Below are 18,669 nucleotides of genomic sequence, written 5' to 3'. Positions count from 1 at the left end.
CTCCCTCAGTATTCAACAATCCTTGGAGAGAAAAAGCACAAAAAGTACCAAAGACATGGAATGCCCTCTTGACGTTGGACTTTATTTTCCATCAGCAAGAGGTTTCGAAGCACCATCACAGACCATGCTTGCTGAGTACTGAAAGACTTATCTACTAGACTGATTCTGTAGCAGGTAGTGAGAAAACCAATATGAGGAATAAAGTAACAAAAACAGACATGATCGAAAACTCAGGCCAGGCCAGGCAGCACCTGTGCAAAGAGAATCTGTTAATATTTCAGGACCACAACCTAGTCAGAGCACCTCATTTCACTTTAAAACTAGTGACTTTTTCCAGACTTCTAAGGTACGCAGACATGAAACTTCAAATGTTTTTCTTTCCACATTGTCTGATGTGTAGCTTTTATCAATCATTTGCTATATCTTCCTCCAGATCTCCAACACTTACAGCTTTTTGATTTTCATTAACCAATTTGATTTTGTCTTTGCCAAACCACCTGCAGCCTATGCACTTGTCTATAATGGCATTATATTGACAGCTTCAATACCCTCATCATTCAAAGAATTACCCACCTACACTTTAAATACCTCCAATGATCTCACTTCCACATCCCTCTGGGAGGGAACACCAGAGATTCATCTCCCTTTGCAAGAAATGCCTATGCACCTCAGTTTTAATTTTTTTTAAAGTTTAGTTTACAGACACAGCGCAGATACAGGCCTTTCGGCCCACCAAGTCCACACCGACCAGCGATCCCCGCTCACTGACACTTTCCTACACCCACCTTGGACAATTTACAATTTAATACTGTAACTATGTCCCCTCATGGAGCATAGAATCGTACAGCATTGAAACCAATGGCCCAACCTGTCCATTTAGAGCAAGATTTCAATATGTGCTCATCCCTTTTGCCTGCTTTTGACCCACATCTTTTCTACCCTTGTTCCTGTTCAAGATTCTTCCACATCTACTCTGTCATGCATCCGAGGAATTTGCTTCACCAACCTATAATCCTATTTTATAACTCCCCAGATGCCCATCACCTCCAGCCAGAGTCTTCTACTTACTCACATATCAAAGGCATTTTTAGTGAGCAATTAGCCTAATCCCACAAGTCTTTGGAGTATAGTAGGAAACAGCAGTACCTGGAGGAAACCTATGCAGTTAACATGAAGTACGTCACGACCGAACCTGGACAGCTGATGCTGCCAATGCGGCATTAAATCCTAAAGATCAGAAAGTGGGGATGTTGATTAAAGAATGCAAAAGGTTAAATTCAATCAGCAATTCCTCAGCAAATGAAGACGACCTTCCTGAACAAGGTGAAATCTAGACAACACTCAGACATGGGCAATGACAGTCCACCAGTGAACATCTAACCACATTAAATTATATCACCATTGCCAAACCCCTCACATCAACAACCTGGGGGAGAGGTCTCTATTAACCAGAGAATTGACTGAACCAGACACATAAATAATGTGCCTCTATCTGCAGATTAGAGGATGGATATCCTGTGGGGAATGAGTCAATTCCAAGGCCTTACAATACTCCAAAAAAAGATAGAATACTCAGAACCGTCCCGCTGAGTTACACTAGCTTTTTGTATCCATCATCGGTTTAAACCAGCATCTAGTTCCTCACTACTCTCAGTTTGCCTGTTTGAGTGCAATTCCAATTCTTTCACTAAGTCAGCTTACACACCAGCGGTATGAATATCAACTTCTCTAAGTTCAAGTAACCCTTGCATTCACTCTTCCTCCATCACTCCCCCTTCCTGGTTCTCCGCCCAGTCTGACTGTCCGTCTGATTAAATTTTATCTCTGTATGCTTCGTTTTCACCTTCTCCTAGCGAACAATGATCTTTTCTACATTTTCCTTAAACCCCATCCCCTTTGATGTCTCATTTTCACACCCTTCCTTATCTCCATGTCTCCCTCTCCCCGACTCTCAGTCTGGAGAAGGGTCTCGACCCGAAATGTCACCCATTCCTTCTATCCAGAGATGCAGCCTGTTCCGCTGAGTTTCACCAGCATTATGTGTCTATCCTAGATGTAAACCAGCATCTGCAGTTCCTTCCTACACAATATATAGGAAGGAACTGCAGATGCTGGTTGAAACCGTAGACACAAAAAGCTGGAGTAACTCAGCGGGACAGGCAGCATCTCTGGAGAGAAAGAATGGGTGATGTTTTGGGTCGAGACCCCTCCTCAGACTGGTTATGGATACCTCTCTACATCATCGTCTATATCTCTTGTTTCCTTTATCCCTAACCAGTCTGAGGAAACGTCACCCATTCCTTCTCCCCAAAGATGCTGCCCGTCCTGCTGAGTTACTCCAGCTTTTTGAGTGTATGTATATAAGCATCACCGACTATTTACAGTTATGATCCGAGTAAATAACCCAAGTCAACTTCCTCCTTGTCCTGCTACGACAAACGCCAAAATTGATACAACATTGGCCCATACTGGGTTAAACCAATTTTTAATTATATGGGTTTGTTTTGTTTTGCAATTGTGCAAACAAACCTCTAATTCCTAGAGCTCATATAGAATTTTTATTGCAGCAAAATTTGGGAAGCGCTGAAGCTATACTTGATATTAAGCCACAAACAGAGATGAGTTTAAAAAAAACACACTGCAGATGTTAGATATCTGAAATAAGAGAAAGTGTTTGCACTTGGCAGGTCAAGCGGCATCAGTGGAAAGAGAAACAGAGTTAAAGAATTTTCATCAAAACTGGAAAAGAAAGAAAAAAAGTTAGTTTGATGTTGCAGAGATTGGGGTGGGATGCATGGTCCAAAAAAGAATCTCTCTGGTAGGGTGCAGCCATGGTGATAAACTGCGCGTAGATTAAATCCATGAAACATAAAGCTGTAAGGAAGGCTCGGCGTTTCAGGCCTCAGTGGAGAGAGAAATGTGAGCCTATTTGCAGATGGACAAACTGCAGCTGGATTGACTAGTTTTGATACAACAGAGAAAGCACAATTGCCTCAACTTGTTGAATTTGATATTGGGAGTAGGATGGCAATATCTCACTGGTCTCTCTGTAACCTCTTGCTCTGTTTTATTGAGGCCCGGTGTAAGCTTGAATAACAGCACCTCATCTTTCATCCAGGCATATTGCAGACTTTCCGACTGTATTGAATTTGACAACTTCTGGTAACTCACTTTTTTTGTATCAGAACTGCAATAACTTTCTTTATCACACTGAGCCAAACCACATCCCTCTGGCATTTGGCATTTGGCCATAAATCTAACCACACCAGCCACATAAATATGAACTGTAACATTGTCTCTCCCGAATGGAGACCCGACCTTTGTTTCTGTGTCGTGTCTCCGTTCCCGCTGTGGCCTACCACCGGCCATGCACCTGGAGCTGGCGGGCTCCGGCTGGGACCACCCGGGCTCTGGTTCGCAGAGCCCGCGGCCCGGACTGACGACCTGCGGCGCTGGCTGCCTTCGGATGCTGCGGGAGCGGCTGCGACTCGTTTCCGGAGGCTTCGGCGTGGGCTGTGTGGACGTCGGAAGCCCGCAGGCCCCTGGGTGGGGGCCGACATCGGGAGCTCCGGCAGCGGCAGTGTCTTTGCCCGCCCCGAAGCGGGGCTTGGGTCGGCCCGCCACGGACCTTTCACCGTCCGGCGCGGCCTAATATAGGCTGCGGGATTTTCTCCGCCCGGCGGGGGCTTCAATGTCGGGAGCCCCGACCGCCCCGACGTGGCAACTTCAACAGCCTGACCGCGGGAGAAGACAGCAGGGGAAGAGAAAATACATTCTGGCCTTCCATCACAGTGAGGAGGTGACTGGAGGAGACTCACTCTGATGGATGTTTCTTTTTGTTTGGTGTTGGTTAAGATTGTATGTGTTATTGCATTTTTATTGATTATTCTTATTGGTCTTATTGTTGAACTGCGGGAAATTTTTCATTTCACTGCACATTTATGTGTATGTGACAAATAAATTGACTATTGATAAAAGGGCAGGTGACAGATTGGATGCTCTATGGCAAGTACATCTACATCCACATCAGAAGGCCCAAGTCATAATGTGTGTGGCTGAACCAAGTGTTGAATGCTGGAATTGTTACCATTCCAACAATGGTAACATCACTGAATGTCAAAAGTATATGGTGGCATGTTATCTTGTAAGAATTCATCCATGATTGGACGTTGTGGCATGAATATTATTTGCTTCTTATCAGCTCAGTCATGATCTGTAGCCGACAGGGGAGACCGAAGTCAGGAAGAGCCGTAGTGGTCGGTGACTCCATCGTCCGAGGGACGGAGAGAAGATTCTGTGGCAGCAGGAGGGACTTGAGGATGGTCTGTTGCCTCCTTGGTGCCAGGGTTCAACACATCACGGACCGGCTTCAGAAAATCCTAGTGAGGGAAGGCGATCAACCTGAAGCACGAATGACGTCGGGTAGAAGAGGAAGGAGGTGCTACAGCGGGAGTTTAGAGAGTTAGGAAAAAGACTGAGAAGTAGGACGTCGAAGGTGGTTATCTCTGGATTGCTACCTCATGCTGGTGAGGCCAGGAACAGAGAGATAGAGGGTATGAATTTATGGCTGAGGGGCTGGTGCAGAGAGCAGGGATTTAGATTTCTGGACCACTGGGATCTCTTCTGGGCTAGGGGTGACTTGTACAAAAGGGACGGGTTACATCTTAACAGCAGGGGGACAAACATTCTGGCAGGCAGGTTTGCTAGTGTGACACCTGTGGCTTTAAACTAAGTAGTGGGGGGGAGGGGTTAACAAATTGTGAATATGAAGATGAGGTAAAAAAAGGGAATACAGGAGATATTGCAAAAGACTCTCGGAAGAATGGGAACAGAAGTTCTAGAGGGGAAAAGAAATTAAGGGCAGGGCCAATTGTGACCGATGTGAGAGGGGAGGTAAATACAGAAGTTAAAGTGTTGTACTTAAATGCGCGTAGTATAAAAAATAAAGTGGATGAGCTTGAGGCTCAGTTAGTCAAGGGCAAGTATGATGTTGTAGGGATCACTGAGACATGGCTACAAGAGGACCAGGGCTGGGAACTGAATATTCAGGGGTACACAACGTATAGAAAAGACAGACAGGTGGGCAGAGAGGGTGGGGTTGCTCTGATGGTAAGGAATGATATTCATTCCCTTGCAAGGGGTGACATAGAATCAGGAGATGTTGAATCAGTATGGATAGAAATGAGAAATTGTAAGGGTAAAAAGACCCTAATGGGAGTTATCTATAGGCCCCCAAACAGTAGCCTCGACATAGGGTGCAAGTTGAATCAGGAGATAAAATTGGCGTGTCACAAATGTAATGCTACGGTGGTTATGGGAGATTTCAACATGCAGGTAGACTGGGAAAATCAGGTTGGAAATGGACCCCAGGAAAGAGAGTTTGTAGAGTGCTTTCGAGATGGATTCTTAGAACAGCTTGTACTGGACCCTACCAGGGAGAAGGCAATTCTGGATTTAGTGTTGTGTAATGATCCTGATCTGATAAGGGGACTAGAGGTAAAAGAGCCATTAGGAGGCAGTGATCACAACATGATAAGTTTTACTCTGCAAATGGAAAGGCAGAAGGGAAAATCAGAAGTGTCAGTATTACAGTATAGCAAACTGTACTGTACAGAGGCATGAGGCAGGAGCTGGCCAAAATTGACTGGAAGGAGGCCCTAGCAGGGAAGACGGTAGAACAGCAATGGCAGGTATTCCTGGGAATAATGCAGAGGTTGCAGGATCAATTTATCCCAAAGAGGCGGAAAGACTCTAAGGGGAGTAAGAGACACCTGTGGCTGACAAGGGAAATCAAGGACAGCATAAAAATTAAGGAGAGGAAGTATAACATAGCAAAGAAGAGTGGGAAGACAGAGGATTGGGACTCTTTTAAAGAGCAACAAAAGTTAACTAAAAAGGCAATACGGGGAGAAAAGATGAGGTACGAGGGTAAACTAGGCAATAATATAAAGGAGGATAGCAAAAGTTTTTTTAGGTACGTGAAGAGGAAAAAAATAGTCAAGGCAAATGTGGGTCCCTTGAAGACAGAAGCAGGGGAATTTATTATGGGGAACAAAGAAATGGCAGACGAGTTAAACCGTTACTTTGGATCTGTCTTCACTGAGGAAGATACACACAATCTCCCAAATGTTCTAGGGGCCGGAGAACCTAGGGTGATGGAGGAACTGAAGGAAATCCACATTAGGCAGGAAATGGTTTTGGGTAGACTGATGGGACTGAAGGCTGATAAATCCCCAGGGCCTGATGGTCTGCATCCCTACTTAAGGAGGTGGCTCTAGAAATAGTGGAAGCATTGGAGATCATTTTTCAATGTTCTATAGATTCAGGATCAGTTCCTGTGGATTGGAGGATAGCAAATGTTATCCCACTTTTTAAGAAAGGAGGGAGAGAGAAAACGGGTGATTATAGACCAGTTAGTCTGACATCAGTGGTGGGGAAGATGCTGGAGTCAATTATAAAAGACGAAATTGCTGAGCATTTGGATAGCAGTAACAGGATCATTCCGAGTCAGCATGGATTTATGAAGGGGAAATCATGCTTGACAAATCTACTGGAATTTTTTGAGGATGTAACTAGGAAAATTGACAGGGGAGTCAGTGGATGTGGTGTACCTCGACTTTCAAAAAGCCTTCGGCAAGGTCCCACATAGGAGATTAGTGGGCAAAATTAGGGCACATGGTATTGGGGGTAGGGTACTGACATGGATAGAAAATTGGTTGACAGACAGAAAGCAAAGAGTGGGGATAAATGGGTCCCTTTCGGAATGGCAGGCAGTGACCAGTGGGGTACCGCAAGGTTCGGTGCTGGGACCCCAGCTAATTACGATATACATTAATGACTTAGACGAAGGGATTAAAAGTACCATTAGCAAATTTGCAGATGATACTAAGCTGGGGGGTAGTGTGAATTGTGAGGAAGATGCAATAAGGCTGCAGGGTGACTTGGACAGGTTGTGTGAGTGGGCGGATACATGGCAGATGCAGTTTAATGTAGATAAGTGTGAGGTTATTCACTTTGGAAGTAAGAATAGAAAGGCAGATTATTATCTGAATGGTGTCAAGTTAGGAGGAGGGGGAGTTTAACGAGATCTGGGTGTCCTAGTGCATCAGTCAATGAAAGGAAGCATGCAGGTACAGCAGGCAGTGAAGAAAGCCAATGGAATGTTGGCCTTCGTAACAAGAGGAGTTGAGTATAGGAGCAAAGAGGTCCTTCTACAGTTGTACCGGGCCCTGGTGAGACCGCACCTGGAGTACTGTGTGCCGTTTTGGTCTCCAAATTTGAGGAAGGATATTCTTGCTATGGAGGGCGTGCAGCGTAGGTTCACTAGGTTAATTCCCGGAATGGCGGGACTGTCGTATGTTGAAAGGCTGGAGCGATTGGGCTTGTATACACTGGAATTTAGAAGGATGAGGGGGGATCTTATTGAAACATATAAGATAATTAGGGGATTGGACACATTAGAGGCAGGAAACATGTTCCCAATGTTGGGGGAGTCCAGAACAAGGGGCCACAGTTTAAGAATAAGGGGTAGGCCATTTAGAACGGAGATGAGGAAGAACTTTTTCAGTCAGAGAGTGGTGAAGATGTGGAATTCTCTGCCTCAGAAGGCAGTGGAGGCCAGTTCGTTGGATGCTTTCAAGAGAGCTGAATAGAGCTCTTAAGGATAGCGGAGTGAGGGGGGTATGGGGAGAAGGCTGGAACGGGGTACTGATTGAGAGTGATCAGCCATGATCGCATTGAATGGCGGTGCTGGCGCGAAGGGCTGAATGGCCTACTCCTGCACCTATTGTCTATTGAATCGCACAGATGAAATTTATCAAGAGTCCTTGATGTCTGACTTGGTCAATGACCCTCTACAATAAACTGGACTGGACTGAAAACACCGATGCGTTATACAGAAAGGGCCAGAGCAGACTTTATCTGTTAAGGAGACTCGGGTCCTTTGGAGTGCAGGGGGCACTCCTAAGGACCTTCTACAACACGGTGGTTGCATCGGCCATTTTGTATGGAGTGGTCTGCTGGAGCAGATGCATCTCAGCGGCGGAAGGGAAGAGATTCGACAAGCTGGTCAGGAAGGCCAGCTCTGTCCTGGGTTGCTCCCTCGACTCAGTGCAGGTGGTGGGAGAGAGGAGGATGATGGCAAAGCTAACATCACTGCTGGATAACGACTCCCACCGCATGCAGGACACTGTCACAGCACTGAGTAGCTCCTTCAGTGACAGACTCCTTCATCCTAAGTGCATGAAGGAGAGATATAGGAGGCCCTTCCTTCCCGCTGCTGAGACTGCACAACCAGCACTGCTCCCAGCAGACGAGTCAACAATAACAGCTAAGAACACACAGAAAACTGATGACAATTTATGTATCTTTTATTTATAATGAATGATCTCTTGCTATCTGCTTTGCTGCTGTAACACTGTAAATTTCCCTGGTGTGGGACGAATAAAGGAGTATATTATTATATTATATATCATCTCATCTCCAATTACAGCTCTCTCGATAATTATTAACTTGGAAACTGATAGAACTTAGTAGATGTCAAACTGAGCATTGGTCTCGTCAGACTGCTCTGATGAAAGATCACTGAATTGAAAGTTTAGTTCTGTTTCCTGCTCCACAGATGCTGTCTAATATACTGGGCATTAACAACATTTTCTGGTCTTACGCTGGTCAGCAGGGTGTTGATGAGCAAATGATGTGCAACAACACCCTGCTGATGAGAGAGGGTAAACTAAAACAAACCCTGCGTATGCTGGAAATCTAGAATAAAAACAGAAATACAGTCACTACATCAGACTGCATGTACGGAAAGAGGAGTAGAGTTAATATTCCAGGTTGAAGACCCTTCCGCAGAAGTGGAAAAAAGTGAAAATAAGTTAATTAGTTGAGGTTGTTTGGTCAGATTACATTATACCTATGTTTTATGGACAGGGCAAACTCAGGCAGTTTTCCACAATACTAGATGAAGATTGCTGCTGTGACATGTCCCGGTGCAATTTGCGTGGAAGCAAAGCTGAACCTGGAATATGTCTTCAGCATAAAGGTTAATATACTTATGGACCTGCTACAAGTGGAATGGATCCTCCAAATTATCTGGAGTCTGGCTTCTGTGACAGTAAAGATATTGGAGAGAGCCCAGTGAATTATCGACCATCAATACAAAGGATATCAAACAAAAGCTTAAATTGATCATTTGTGTCCCATTATATTTTTAACAAATTTCTCTCCAGGATATCAATTGACTCGAGATAAATAGAAAGACACTGCCACACACAGAGGGTGGTAGTCATCTAATATTTTGATAGATATAAATCAGCAATAAAGTTCATGTTGTTTGGCTTTGCTGCAATATATGAATCTACTCGAGAATTGACAAGATTTCCGAGAATAGCTGCACGTTCACAAACCAGATGGAGTTTGCAAAAAAATCAGTATTCTGGCTCAGGTATTGACCTTCGTTCAGGCTCTTTGCAGCTTTCGATATTGATGCAGTAGGAGAAAGCCAAAGTGGATCATTGCCGAAGAGATTTGGCTTTTTAGTCAACTGCTGAACCCCACCATTATTGAGGACAGAAAAGTTGACACAATCATCATGACGTAGAATGAGACCATTCACCCCACCGAGTCCTTGCCAGCCCCTTAAAACAATGCAATTGGTCCCATTTACCTCCTTTTTCCCCGCAGTAGAATACATTTTTTGACCTTAAATGTCTATTCAATTGTCTTTTAAAACCGGATTATCTGTTTTTGGCATTGTCAAAAAAAAAAATCCTACACACGCCTTTGAAGGTACCACCTGTCCTTCAACCATTTGCAAATGTGAACAGGTACTGCCTGATCTACTGAGTACTTATTTAATGATTAGAACAGAGGAAGCTGTCATTCAGTCCACTCTGGCTATCAGCGCATCAATCCGAATCGTCCCATTCACCCTCTAATTATTTCCTTTTAAACAATTCTCTCTCACGTGCCCATCAACTGCCCTTTGATTCTTTTGCATCTATCTACCCAAAGTGGTAAATTATAATATCAAATTAACCTACCATATTTCTTATGCTTTCTATTTTTATTCAAGATATTCTGAATCCACCATTTTTTGCTTTTTGATTTCAACTTTTTCTTTCAAGAAAAACTGGAATTGAAATCCTTGATCACTGGTACCATTCCAGTATGTTTTCACCATCCTTCGGGTCTTCACATCTTTTCTAAAATGTAGTGACTGGATTTAGACACAATAATACTAGTTGTGATGTAATTAGTTTTACAAAAACATTTCCTCTCTGCTATTATAAACGACACCTCTGTTTAAGAAATCTAGGATTCCGTGTACATCATCAACCACTGTCTCAACATGTCCTGCCAATTCCAAGGCTTTATGCTTGCAGATACCAGGTCTCTCCATTCCTACACACCTTTATAATAAAGTCTGTATTTGTTTGCCTTGTTTTTTTCTGCCAAATTACATTCAACATACCTTTATTCAATTTCATTTGCAAATTGTCAGTCCATCCTCCCAACTTTTATTATATTGCAGGTACAACTATTAACCAGACCAGCTAGCTTGATGTCATCTGCAAATCATGAACTTTATTCTGCACATCCATCTTTAAATCAGGAAGTCCTAGATCCAATCTCTAAGCAATTCCATAACTCGTAATTCTCAGATTTAAAAAAAAACATTTGCCAGTTTCAGGCTTGCAGTCCTTTATTCTGTGAGCTATATTTTTCGGCATCCTATAATATTGGACCTTGTCAAGCAACTTCCCCTTCCACTGTTTAATCCATAACAAAAATAGTTTTAAAGTGTCAATGCAATTTTATTTTTATATTCATAATATTTCAACTAACTCGTCAACAAATACGAAGACATATTCATATTCCAAACACCCCCCAAAATAACCATTTAAAAACCATACTAAAACATAATTGAGAACTAATTTTAGTTCTAGACAAATTTTAATTTAATTTAATTTTAGAACTAGACAAAGTGGACCCGTTGGGCCCAAACTTCTCCTACATTGGTGCAGCACCTTGTCCTCCCCCCCTTCCCTCTCTCCTAACCCCCCTTCCCTCTCTCCTAACCCCCCCTCCCTCCCCTCTCCCCCACTCCCCCCTAACCTTCCCTCCTTTTAAACTTTAAAATGTGAATAACTTTAAAAATATATAACACTGATTTCAATAAAACTACTTGCATTATCACTAAAGTGACAACGGTGAGTAAGGTGGGCCTAAAATTGTCGCGCTGTCGTGTACCGTTTTGGTTGAAGTTCAGTCACAAACAAGATAACAAACGAGAGTTTTAGTATAAGAAAATAATTGCAGATCCTGGTACAAATCGAAGGTATTTATTCACAAAATGCTGGAGTAACTCAGCAGGTCAGGCAGCATCTCGGGAGAGAAGGAATGGGTGACGTTTCGGGTCGAGACCCTTCTTCAGACTTAGTATTTAGTATATAGATTTCAACAATTCCCAAAACCGCATGCCAATCCACAGGGGATTGACACATCAGATTAGAATTACAGGGATGCGAATTCCCAATACTTTACCTGAAGGCTGGATATAAACCTGTGCTCAAAGGATAACATGTTTGGGTGCATGAGCTAACGTTTCATATGTTCTACCATGTGCACACGGGCAATTTATACATGCAATCACTTCCAAGCACAAATGTCGAGCATAATCGATATATATATATTTTTTTAAACACGCACCCGAGGTACGATTTGCGTTTGAGATACATTTATGTTTACGGGAAAGCAGCTTTTCGGAGTAAATAGTAACGTTGCGAGAGTGAAAGTGTGTGTGTGTGTGTGTGTTTGGTGACAGAAGTCCAACTAAGGTTGACTGTGACAACCACAAAGTGAGTGAGTGAGTGAGGGGGGTGGGAAGAGACTCGGCTGAACGCCGGAGTGCAACCTCAACACACGAGTTTGAATGGGGAGAGGGAGCCGCTGTCCCTGCCCGCACCATCCTCTCTGAACCTGAACCGGGCCCGGCCACTTCCCTCCCTCCCTCCCTATCTATCTATCTATATCTATCTACTTGCCATGGAGTACTTGTATCCGACGCGCGGATCCTTCCGTCCGGTTACCGGGGTCTTCATCTTGCCGACAGCGAAGCGGGACATAATTCCCAGCTGTTCCGCCGTGTCCTGCCCTCCTCAGCGCACCACGATCAGCCGCCGCCGCCGCCGCCGCCGCCGCCCGAAGCTACCGCTTCATCGCCGCACACCACAGCCATGGCGCCCCCTCCTCTCGCCGACAACTGCAGGCTCCGGCTCGTCGGACGCTTCTGCTGGGCGGGGTCGCGGCCGCAGCCGGCTAACCGACGCGCGAATACACCATTCAGAGCTCGGCACCAAGCCCCTCCCTCCATTCTGAGCGCTGCCAGCACCCCGCGTCCTGAATATCATCGCCCTTTTGGGGCAAGCAGCAGACAGACAGAAGGAACAAAGGAGGGCTTAACTCAGGACGACAGGTAGGCTGCAATGCCACGATTGACAAACCACACTGCGTTAGGGAGACAGACGTTTTGTCAGCGAATACACAAGGGTAATAGAAACCACATTTAAAGGAATGCAAATAAATGTAAAGTGTTGCTAAAATAGAGAGTTGTAACCGTACAGAAACATTTTCTTGGACTGGATGGGAATGAAGATCGCCTGGAGTCAGTTTTCATCGGTTTTCTTTACATTATCGCCTTGGATTACAGGGCACTAGTTACAATGTCTGAAAAAGGGTCTCGACCCATTCTTCCCTCCAGAGATGCTGCCTATCCCGCTGAGTTACTCCAGCTTATTGTGTCTATCTTCGGTTTAAACCAGCACCTGAAGTTTCTTCCTACACTATTTACAATTCATAGCACAATGGACAGCAAACTTGGCATCCGACTGAGTTGGAAGAAGGATTGTACTAGACTTTAAATATATTCAGACAGGCTAGTGGCTAGTGGTCAGCTTGTGCAGGTCCAAATTCAGACAGAAATTCAGAAGTAATAGTGTATTTTAGGCTAGAAAATAGTTGCATTGTGGAATGTCTGTTTAATCACGACAAAAACTGCATCTGCAGGACTGCATGCTGACAACTGCAACAAATCTATAAGCTTGAATTCAACATTGTAGTTTAGGTTTTAGTTTAGTTTAGGTTCCAAGTTTAATTAGATCTACAATCCTGGTCCCACATACCAATCTCTCCAGTATGAAAACCATTCTTTTCCCAGCTTTTTGCCATTTTACCATTGTGTATCCATCGAGCCTTTGATTCCATGCTCTTCAGTTATTGCAACTTCCATCAATTTGTAGGTTAAAACAAGCTATATAGTATATTTTTCAAGGCTCTACTGGAGAGTTGAGGAAGAGGAAAAATAGGCACTTTCAGTATAAGCAATGCTTCTGCCTTTATTTTGAGAACAGTGAGGAAACTGAACTTGTTACAACAGCTGCCATAACCTCCCAGCAGTCCTGGCTTGCCCACTGCGGAACCACGAACCCGCTTGGAGAGGGAAACCACTGAGACCGATTCCTGCTCGCCCCGAGGACTGGAGAAGAGGGTGGAGGGAGTAGGCGATGCACAAGTGGGGCAGCACTGTGGCACAGTTGCTGCCTGACAGCGCCAGGGACCCAGATTCGATCCTGACTACAGGTACTGTCTGTACAGAGATTGTATGTTCTTCCAGTGACCACGTGTTTTTTCTCCGGGTGCTCCGGTTTCCTCCCACACTATAAAGATGTACAGGTTTGTTGGTTAATTGGCTTCTGTAAATTGTCCCTAGTGTGTAGGATCATGCTAGTGTTCAGGTTGATTGCTGATTGGCATGTACTCGGTGGGCCAAAGGGCCTGTTTCCTGGTTGTCCCTTTAAAGTCTAAACACGAGGCCAGTAAAAAGTACCGGGGTGTGAGCTTCCGCACCCTCAAGACGTCTGCAGAAAGCACCCCCGGGGCACAAAGGCTGAAGGTAGCCAGGCAGGGAGAGGGACGATAGTTCACACGCCAATCTGGATCGTGACAGCTGCAAGAGGCCTTTATGGCCAGATGTCAGTGGGACTTTGAAAATAGCGCCAAAACCTGGTGACTTGCATACATTCTTTTCAGAGCAAAAGGGTGGAATATCAGCTCAGTATTCCATGTTTCTATACATTCTGTACTTAATCTGGGATTGTATGTATGTCTGGGAATCATTTTACCAAACTGTACCTTGGTACATGCGATAATAAAGAACCATTGAACCATTGACAGGGAACGGTGAGGTAAACAAATATATTAAAGGAATGGGAGTGGCAAGATAAACATATGAAGGAGAAAGGAATTGAAAGCCATGCTGATAAGAAACTGTACAACCTACGCAAAATATTGAAGCCAATTATACAATGAACCCATATCTGATGAAATTAGATTATGGATTTAAAGGAAATAACTATTGGAGCTATATTTCTAGGAACGATAAAAATATGTTATCTTCCATTGTATGCAGCAACTTTCCTGGATAATTTAAGCATGAATTTCACCCATTATGGCATTGAAACTCTGATACCCACAAAGAGCGGTGCTGGACCTGCATTAATGCAATGTGCTTTTCAGTTTTGGCCCCAACGCTGAGTGTCCTGCTAAATTGTCATATCACGAGTTGGTGAGGGAGGGAGGAAGGCCAGGGAGGCTCAGTATTATTTCTCCCTCTCCATTAGCACACCCTGTTCTGTCTTTTGCAACACATCACACTTGGTCACTCTCCAACTGAACCCTATCCACAATTTAACGCATGTATCTCCTCTGTCTTATTCAATCATCCCAACCATTTTTGCAACCTAAAACTAACTTTATTTTCCTTCTTTTATTCCCAGTTCTGATGATGTGTCTGATGTGAAAGATTAGCTGATTCAAAAGAGCTGCCTGACCCACTGCATGTTTCCAATGTCGCAACTTGGTTCACTTTGTCCAAAGCATTGGTGACACTGCACATGAAGAATAGTATACCGTTCTGGTCAACACGTAAAAGGAAGAATGTGATTAAGTTAGAGAAGGCAGAGAAAACATTCACAAGGATGTTACAATACTGGACGGCCAAGTTATAAGGAATGATTGGAATGAAGGAGGCTGAGGGGTAACGACAGAGATTTATAAAATTACTAGACCAAGTGGACCCATTGGGCCCAAACCTCTCCTGCATTGGTGCAGCACCCTCTCCTCCCTCTCCTCCCCCCTACTCCATCCCCCTCAACCTCCCTTATTCTCCCTCCTCCCTCCCTCGGAGATAGATTTAAACTTTAAAATGTGAATAACTTTAAAAATATAACGCTGATTTCAACAAAACCTTCCATTAGCACCAAAGGGATGACGGTGAGTTAAGTGGGCCGAAAATAGTCGCGCTATCGTGTACCGTTTGGCTGTAGTTCAGGAAGAAACAAACAAACAAACAAGAGTTTTAGTATATAGATATGTATGGGGCATGGATAGTATTGATGTTTCAGGTCAGGCAATGTTTTAGGTCGGGACCTTTCTACCGAATCTGGATAGTATGGATAATCTGGATACATGGATAGTATTGATGTTTCAGGTTGGGACCTTTCAGGTCAGGCAATGTTTCAGGTTGGGACCTTTCAGGTCAGGCAATGTTTCAGGTCAGAACCTTTCAGATTCAGAAACTGAAACTACCGAGCCTGTGCCAAACAAAAGCGCAAAAACATATCCGACAGGGCCTCCGGCAATCTCCTCCCTTGTTTGGTATAGCATTCTGTTTAGTAAAGTTTAGTTTATTACTATTGGCACGTGTACTGAGGAACAGTGAAATTTTTGTTGTTGTGTGCTATCCAGCCAAAGAAAAGACTATACATGATTACAATCAAGCTGTCCACGGTGTACAGATAAACCTAGAGGGTACAGCATTTAATGCAAGATAAAGTCAGATTAAAGATGGTTCAAAGGTCTCCACTGTATGGAGTTTGTACGTTCTCCCTATGACTGCGCGTGTTTTTTCCAGATGCACCAATTTTCTCCCACACTCCAAACACGGACAGGTTTTTAGGTTAATTGGCTTCGGCAAAATTATAAATTGTCCCTAGTGTAAGGGGTGATCACTGGTCGGAGCGGACGGACTTGGTGGACCAAAGGGCCTGTTTCTGTGCTGTAACCTCTAAAGTCTCCAATGAGGTAGATGGGAGGTCAGGAATGCACTCTAGTTGTGAGGATGGTTCAGTTGCCTTATAACAGCTGGGTTGAAACTGTCCCTGAAATTTGGAGGTATGCGTTTTCAAACTTCTATCTCTTGCCTGAAGGGGAAGGGGAGAAAAGGGAAGACTGCTCCTTGATTATACTGGTGGCCATGCCAAGGAAGCGTGACGTGTAGATGGAGTCAATAGAAGGGAGGTCGGTTTGTGTGATATTGTGGGTTACGTTCACAAGTCACTGCAATTTCTTGCGGTTTTGGATGTTCCCAAATCATGCTGTGATGCATCCCGACAAATTGCTGGTGATATTTATTCTTAAGAACTAAGAACTTTCAACCATCTATACTCCGTGCTATCAATGTATCATGCGTGTGCTGCTTCGCTTCCTGAAGTCAAGGATGCAATTCATCTAGTTCTGGGGATTTATCTACTCATGTGTTCCAGGATATCTAATACCTCATGGATAGGATTGGTTTCGAGGGATATGGGCCAAGCGCAGGCAGATGGGATAAGTGTAAATTGGGCATGTTGGTCAGTGTGGGAAAGTTGGGCCAAAGAGCCTGTTTCCACACTATATGATTCTATGACCTCCATCATCTCAATACTGACATGCTGCAGACAATCTACATCCCTTGGTTTAGAAACCCCATTTTGTCTCCAAAGCAATCCAATTTTCCCTTCGCTACCCTCATAAGGATTCTGCTTAAAGCTGCCTGCTTAGGATATTCCATGACCTATTTTTGTTCCTATGTATTCTCCTATAGCCTTTATATTCCTCAAGTGTGAGAACAAAAGTTTTTTTTTATTTTAGGTTTTTTTAATTACTTACATTTTAATTTTGCAATTTGAGTTCTGTGTGGAACTCAATTTCAGGAATGGAGTTCAGCAATTTTAACTACTATGCAACTGCACTCATACACATTGTATGTGCTACCAGCCTTGCTATATTATTGCACATTTTTGCATTCAAATCACTTGGCAAGAGAATTTTGCAGTTTTAAAAACTACTGAAAGTACTGTTATAATGACTTAATTGCTTTGATTTATAGATGGTATCAACACTTCCTAAAGTTAATTTGAAGGATATTTAATGCATTGCATGAACAATTGTCAATTACAAAAACATATCAACTGGAACGGAAACAGAGCATTTGTATTACTCAAATCACAGAGAATTATAGAAGCCCAGGAGGATATTTTGCCATTGTGCTTGTTGAAGAGTTCTATGAAAGAGCTAATTATTCCATTTCCATGCAATTGGATCAGCTACCTACAGCCTTTAATTCCATAGTCACTATGTAATTCTCCTAATCAGCCCTTTGCATTTTGTCAATTTTCTTAAATTTGCTTTGTTAATTATCACAAAATGTCATTGATCAAAAAAGGCGTTTTTCTTGTAACTCCTGCTACATCCCTGCTGAATATTTCATGATTTTTGGAATATAGAGAACCTGGATGTTGAGTTTTTCCTGCACTTTTCATTTCCCGAGTATAGCTGATGTGTTAATCAGTTTAATTATGAAATCACCAGTTACCCTGGAGTTTGTCCTCGCTGACACCCATCTTCTACAATTGTTTATACTTGAAACCTGATCTATCCATCCCAAAACCATCTGCATCAATTCAATTCTCATTTTTCCTCACCTGTAGGTTTTCTGAATTATCTGGCACGATAATAATAATAATGAGGTGCAGTTTTGGGTGCACCTTGAGCTTACCTGTTTAGGTGCGAGGATCAAGCATGATTTATCATGGTACATGTACCTCACCTTACATGTGCATATGATAATAACTCGACTTGGATCTTCACTGACCTACAATGGAAGGACTAGAAATGCCTCCATTTATAAAGGGGCTTTTTAATTCAACTCTTTCCTGTTACCTTCAAAGATTTGTGTGTGTAACAAAGCTGCCCAGCTTTGTACTATGCAAGCCTTCGAATGCTGTTCCATTTAATTTGTATTGTCTCTTTATTTTTCCGCCCAAATTCCATAATTTCCCAGTTATTTTCAGAAAGCCTTTGATAAGGTCCCACATAAGAGATTAGTGGGCAAGATTAGAGCACATGGTTTAGCACATGGATCCGTGCTAAAGTCTCGGCATGGAACAACCTCCTGCGTTGCTTGGCCGGATCGTCATGGGGCGCCAGGACATCTACTCTTCGAACCAGTGCTCTTGCACCTGTGTACAGTGCCGCTGAGTACGCCGCCCCAGCATGGTGCCGCAGCGCTCATACCAGCAAGCTAGACGCCACCCTCAATGTCACAATGCGGATCATCACCGGCTGCCTACGCCCTACTCCGACGGATCTCCTGCTGGTGCTCGCAGGTATCGCACTCACCAAGCTTCGCAGAGAGTTCTTCACTCATAGGCTGGTGTGCAAGGCCCCATCGGACGCCAAACATCCTTTGCACCACCTCGCCCAGGATTCACAGTAACCGGGATCTCATTGGCTGACAGGAAACAAAGAGTAGGGATTAAAGGGTCCCTTTCAGAATGGCAGGCAGTG

The 18,669-nt window shown here is 43.7% G+C and overlaps 1 protein-coding gene across 7 annotated transcripts in view; it reads right to left on the bottom strand.

Annotated features, from left to right (window-relative positions):
• The window catches only part of oxr1a (oxidation resistance 1a), a 279,319-nt gene that overhangs the window by 20,882 nt on the left and 239,768 nt on the right, over window positions 1-18,669 (bottom strand). Inside the window, exon 1 of one of the 7 annotated variants that reach the window (XM_078397890.1) lies at window positions 12,044-12,323. The exons of the other annotated variants lie outside the window; for them this stretch is intronic. Coding sequence (XP_078254016.1) covers window positions 12,044-12,128 — 85 coding nt within the window. The 5' untranslated portion in view covers window positions 12,129-12,323. Of the gene's footprint in view, window positions 1-12,043; window positions 12,324-18,669 lie in introns of those variants that run through there. 7 annotated transcript variants of the gene reach the window in all.

This window comes from Rhinoraja longicauda, chromosome 4 (genome assembly GCF_053455715.1).
Source record: "Rhinoraja longicauda isolate Sanriku21f chromosome 4, sRhiLon1.1, whole genome shotgun sequence".
NCBI classification, from domain to species: Eukaryota; Metazoa; Chordata; class Chondrichthyes; order Rajiformes; family Arhynchobatidae; genus Rhinoraja; species Rhinoraja longicauda.
The sequence above is the reverse complement of the archived record's forward strand: the minus strand, read 5'-3'. Positions and strand labels throughout refer to the sequence as shown.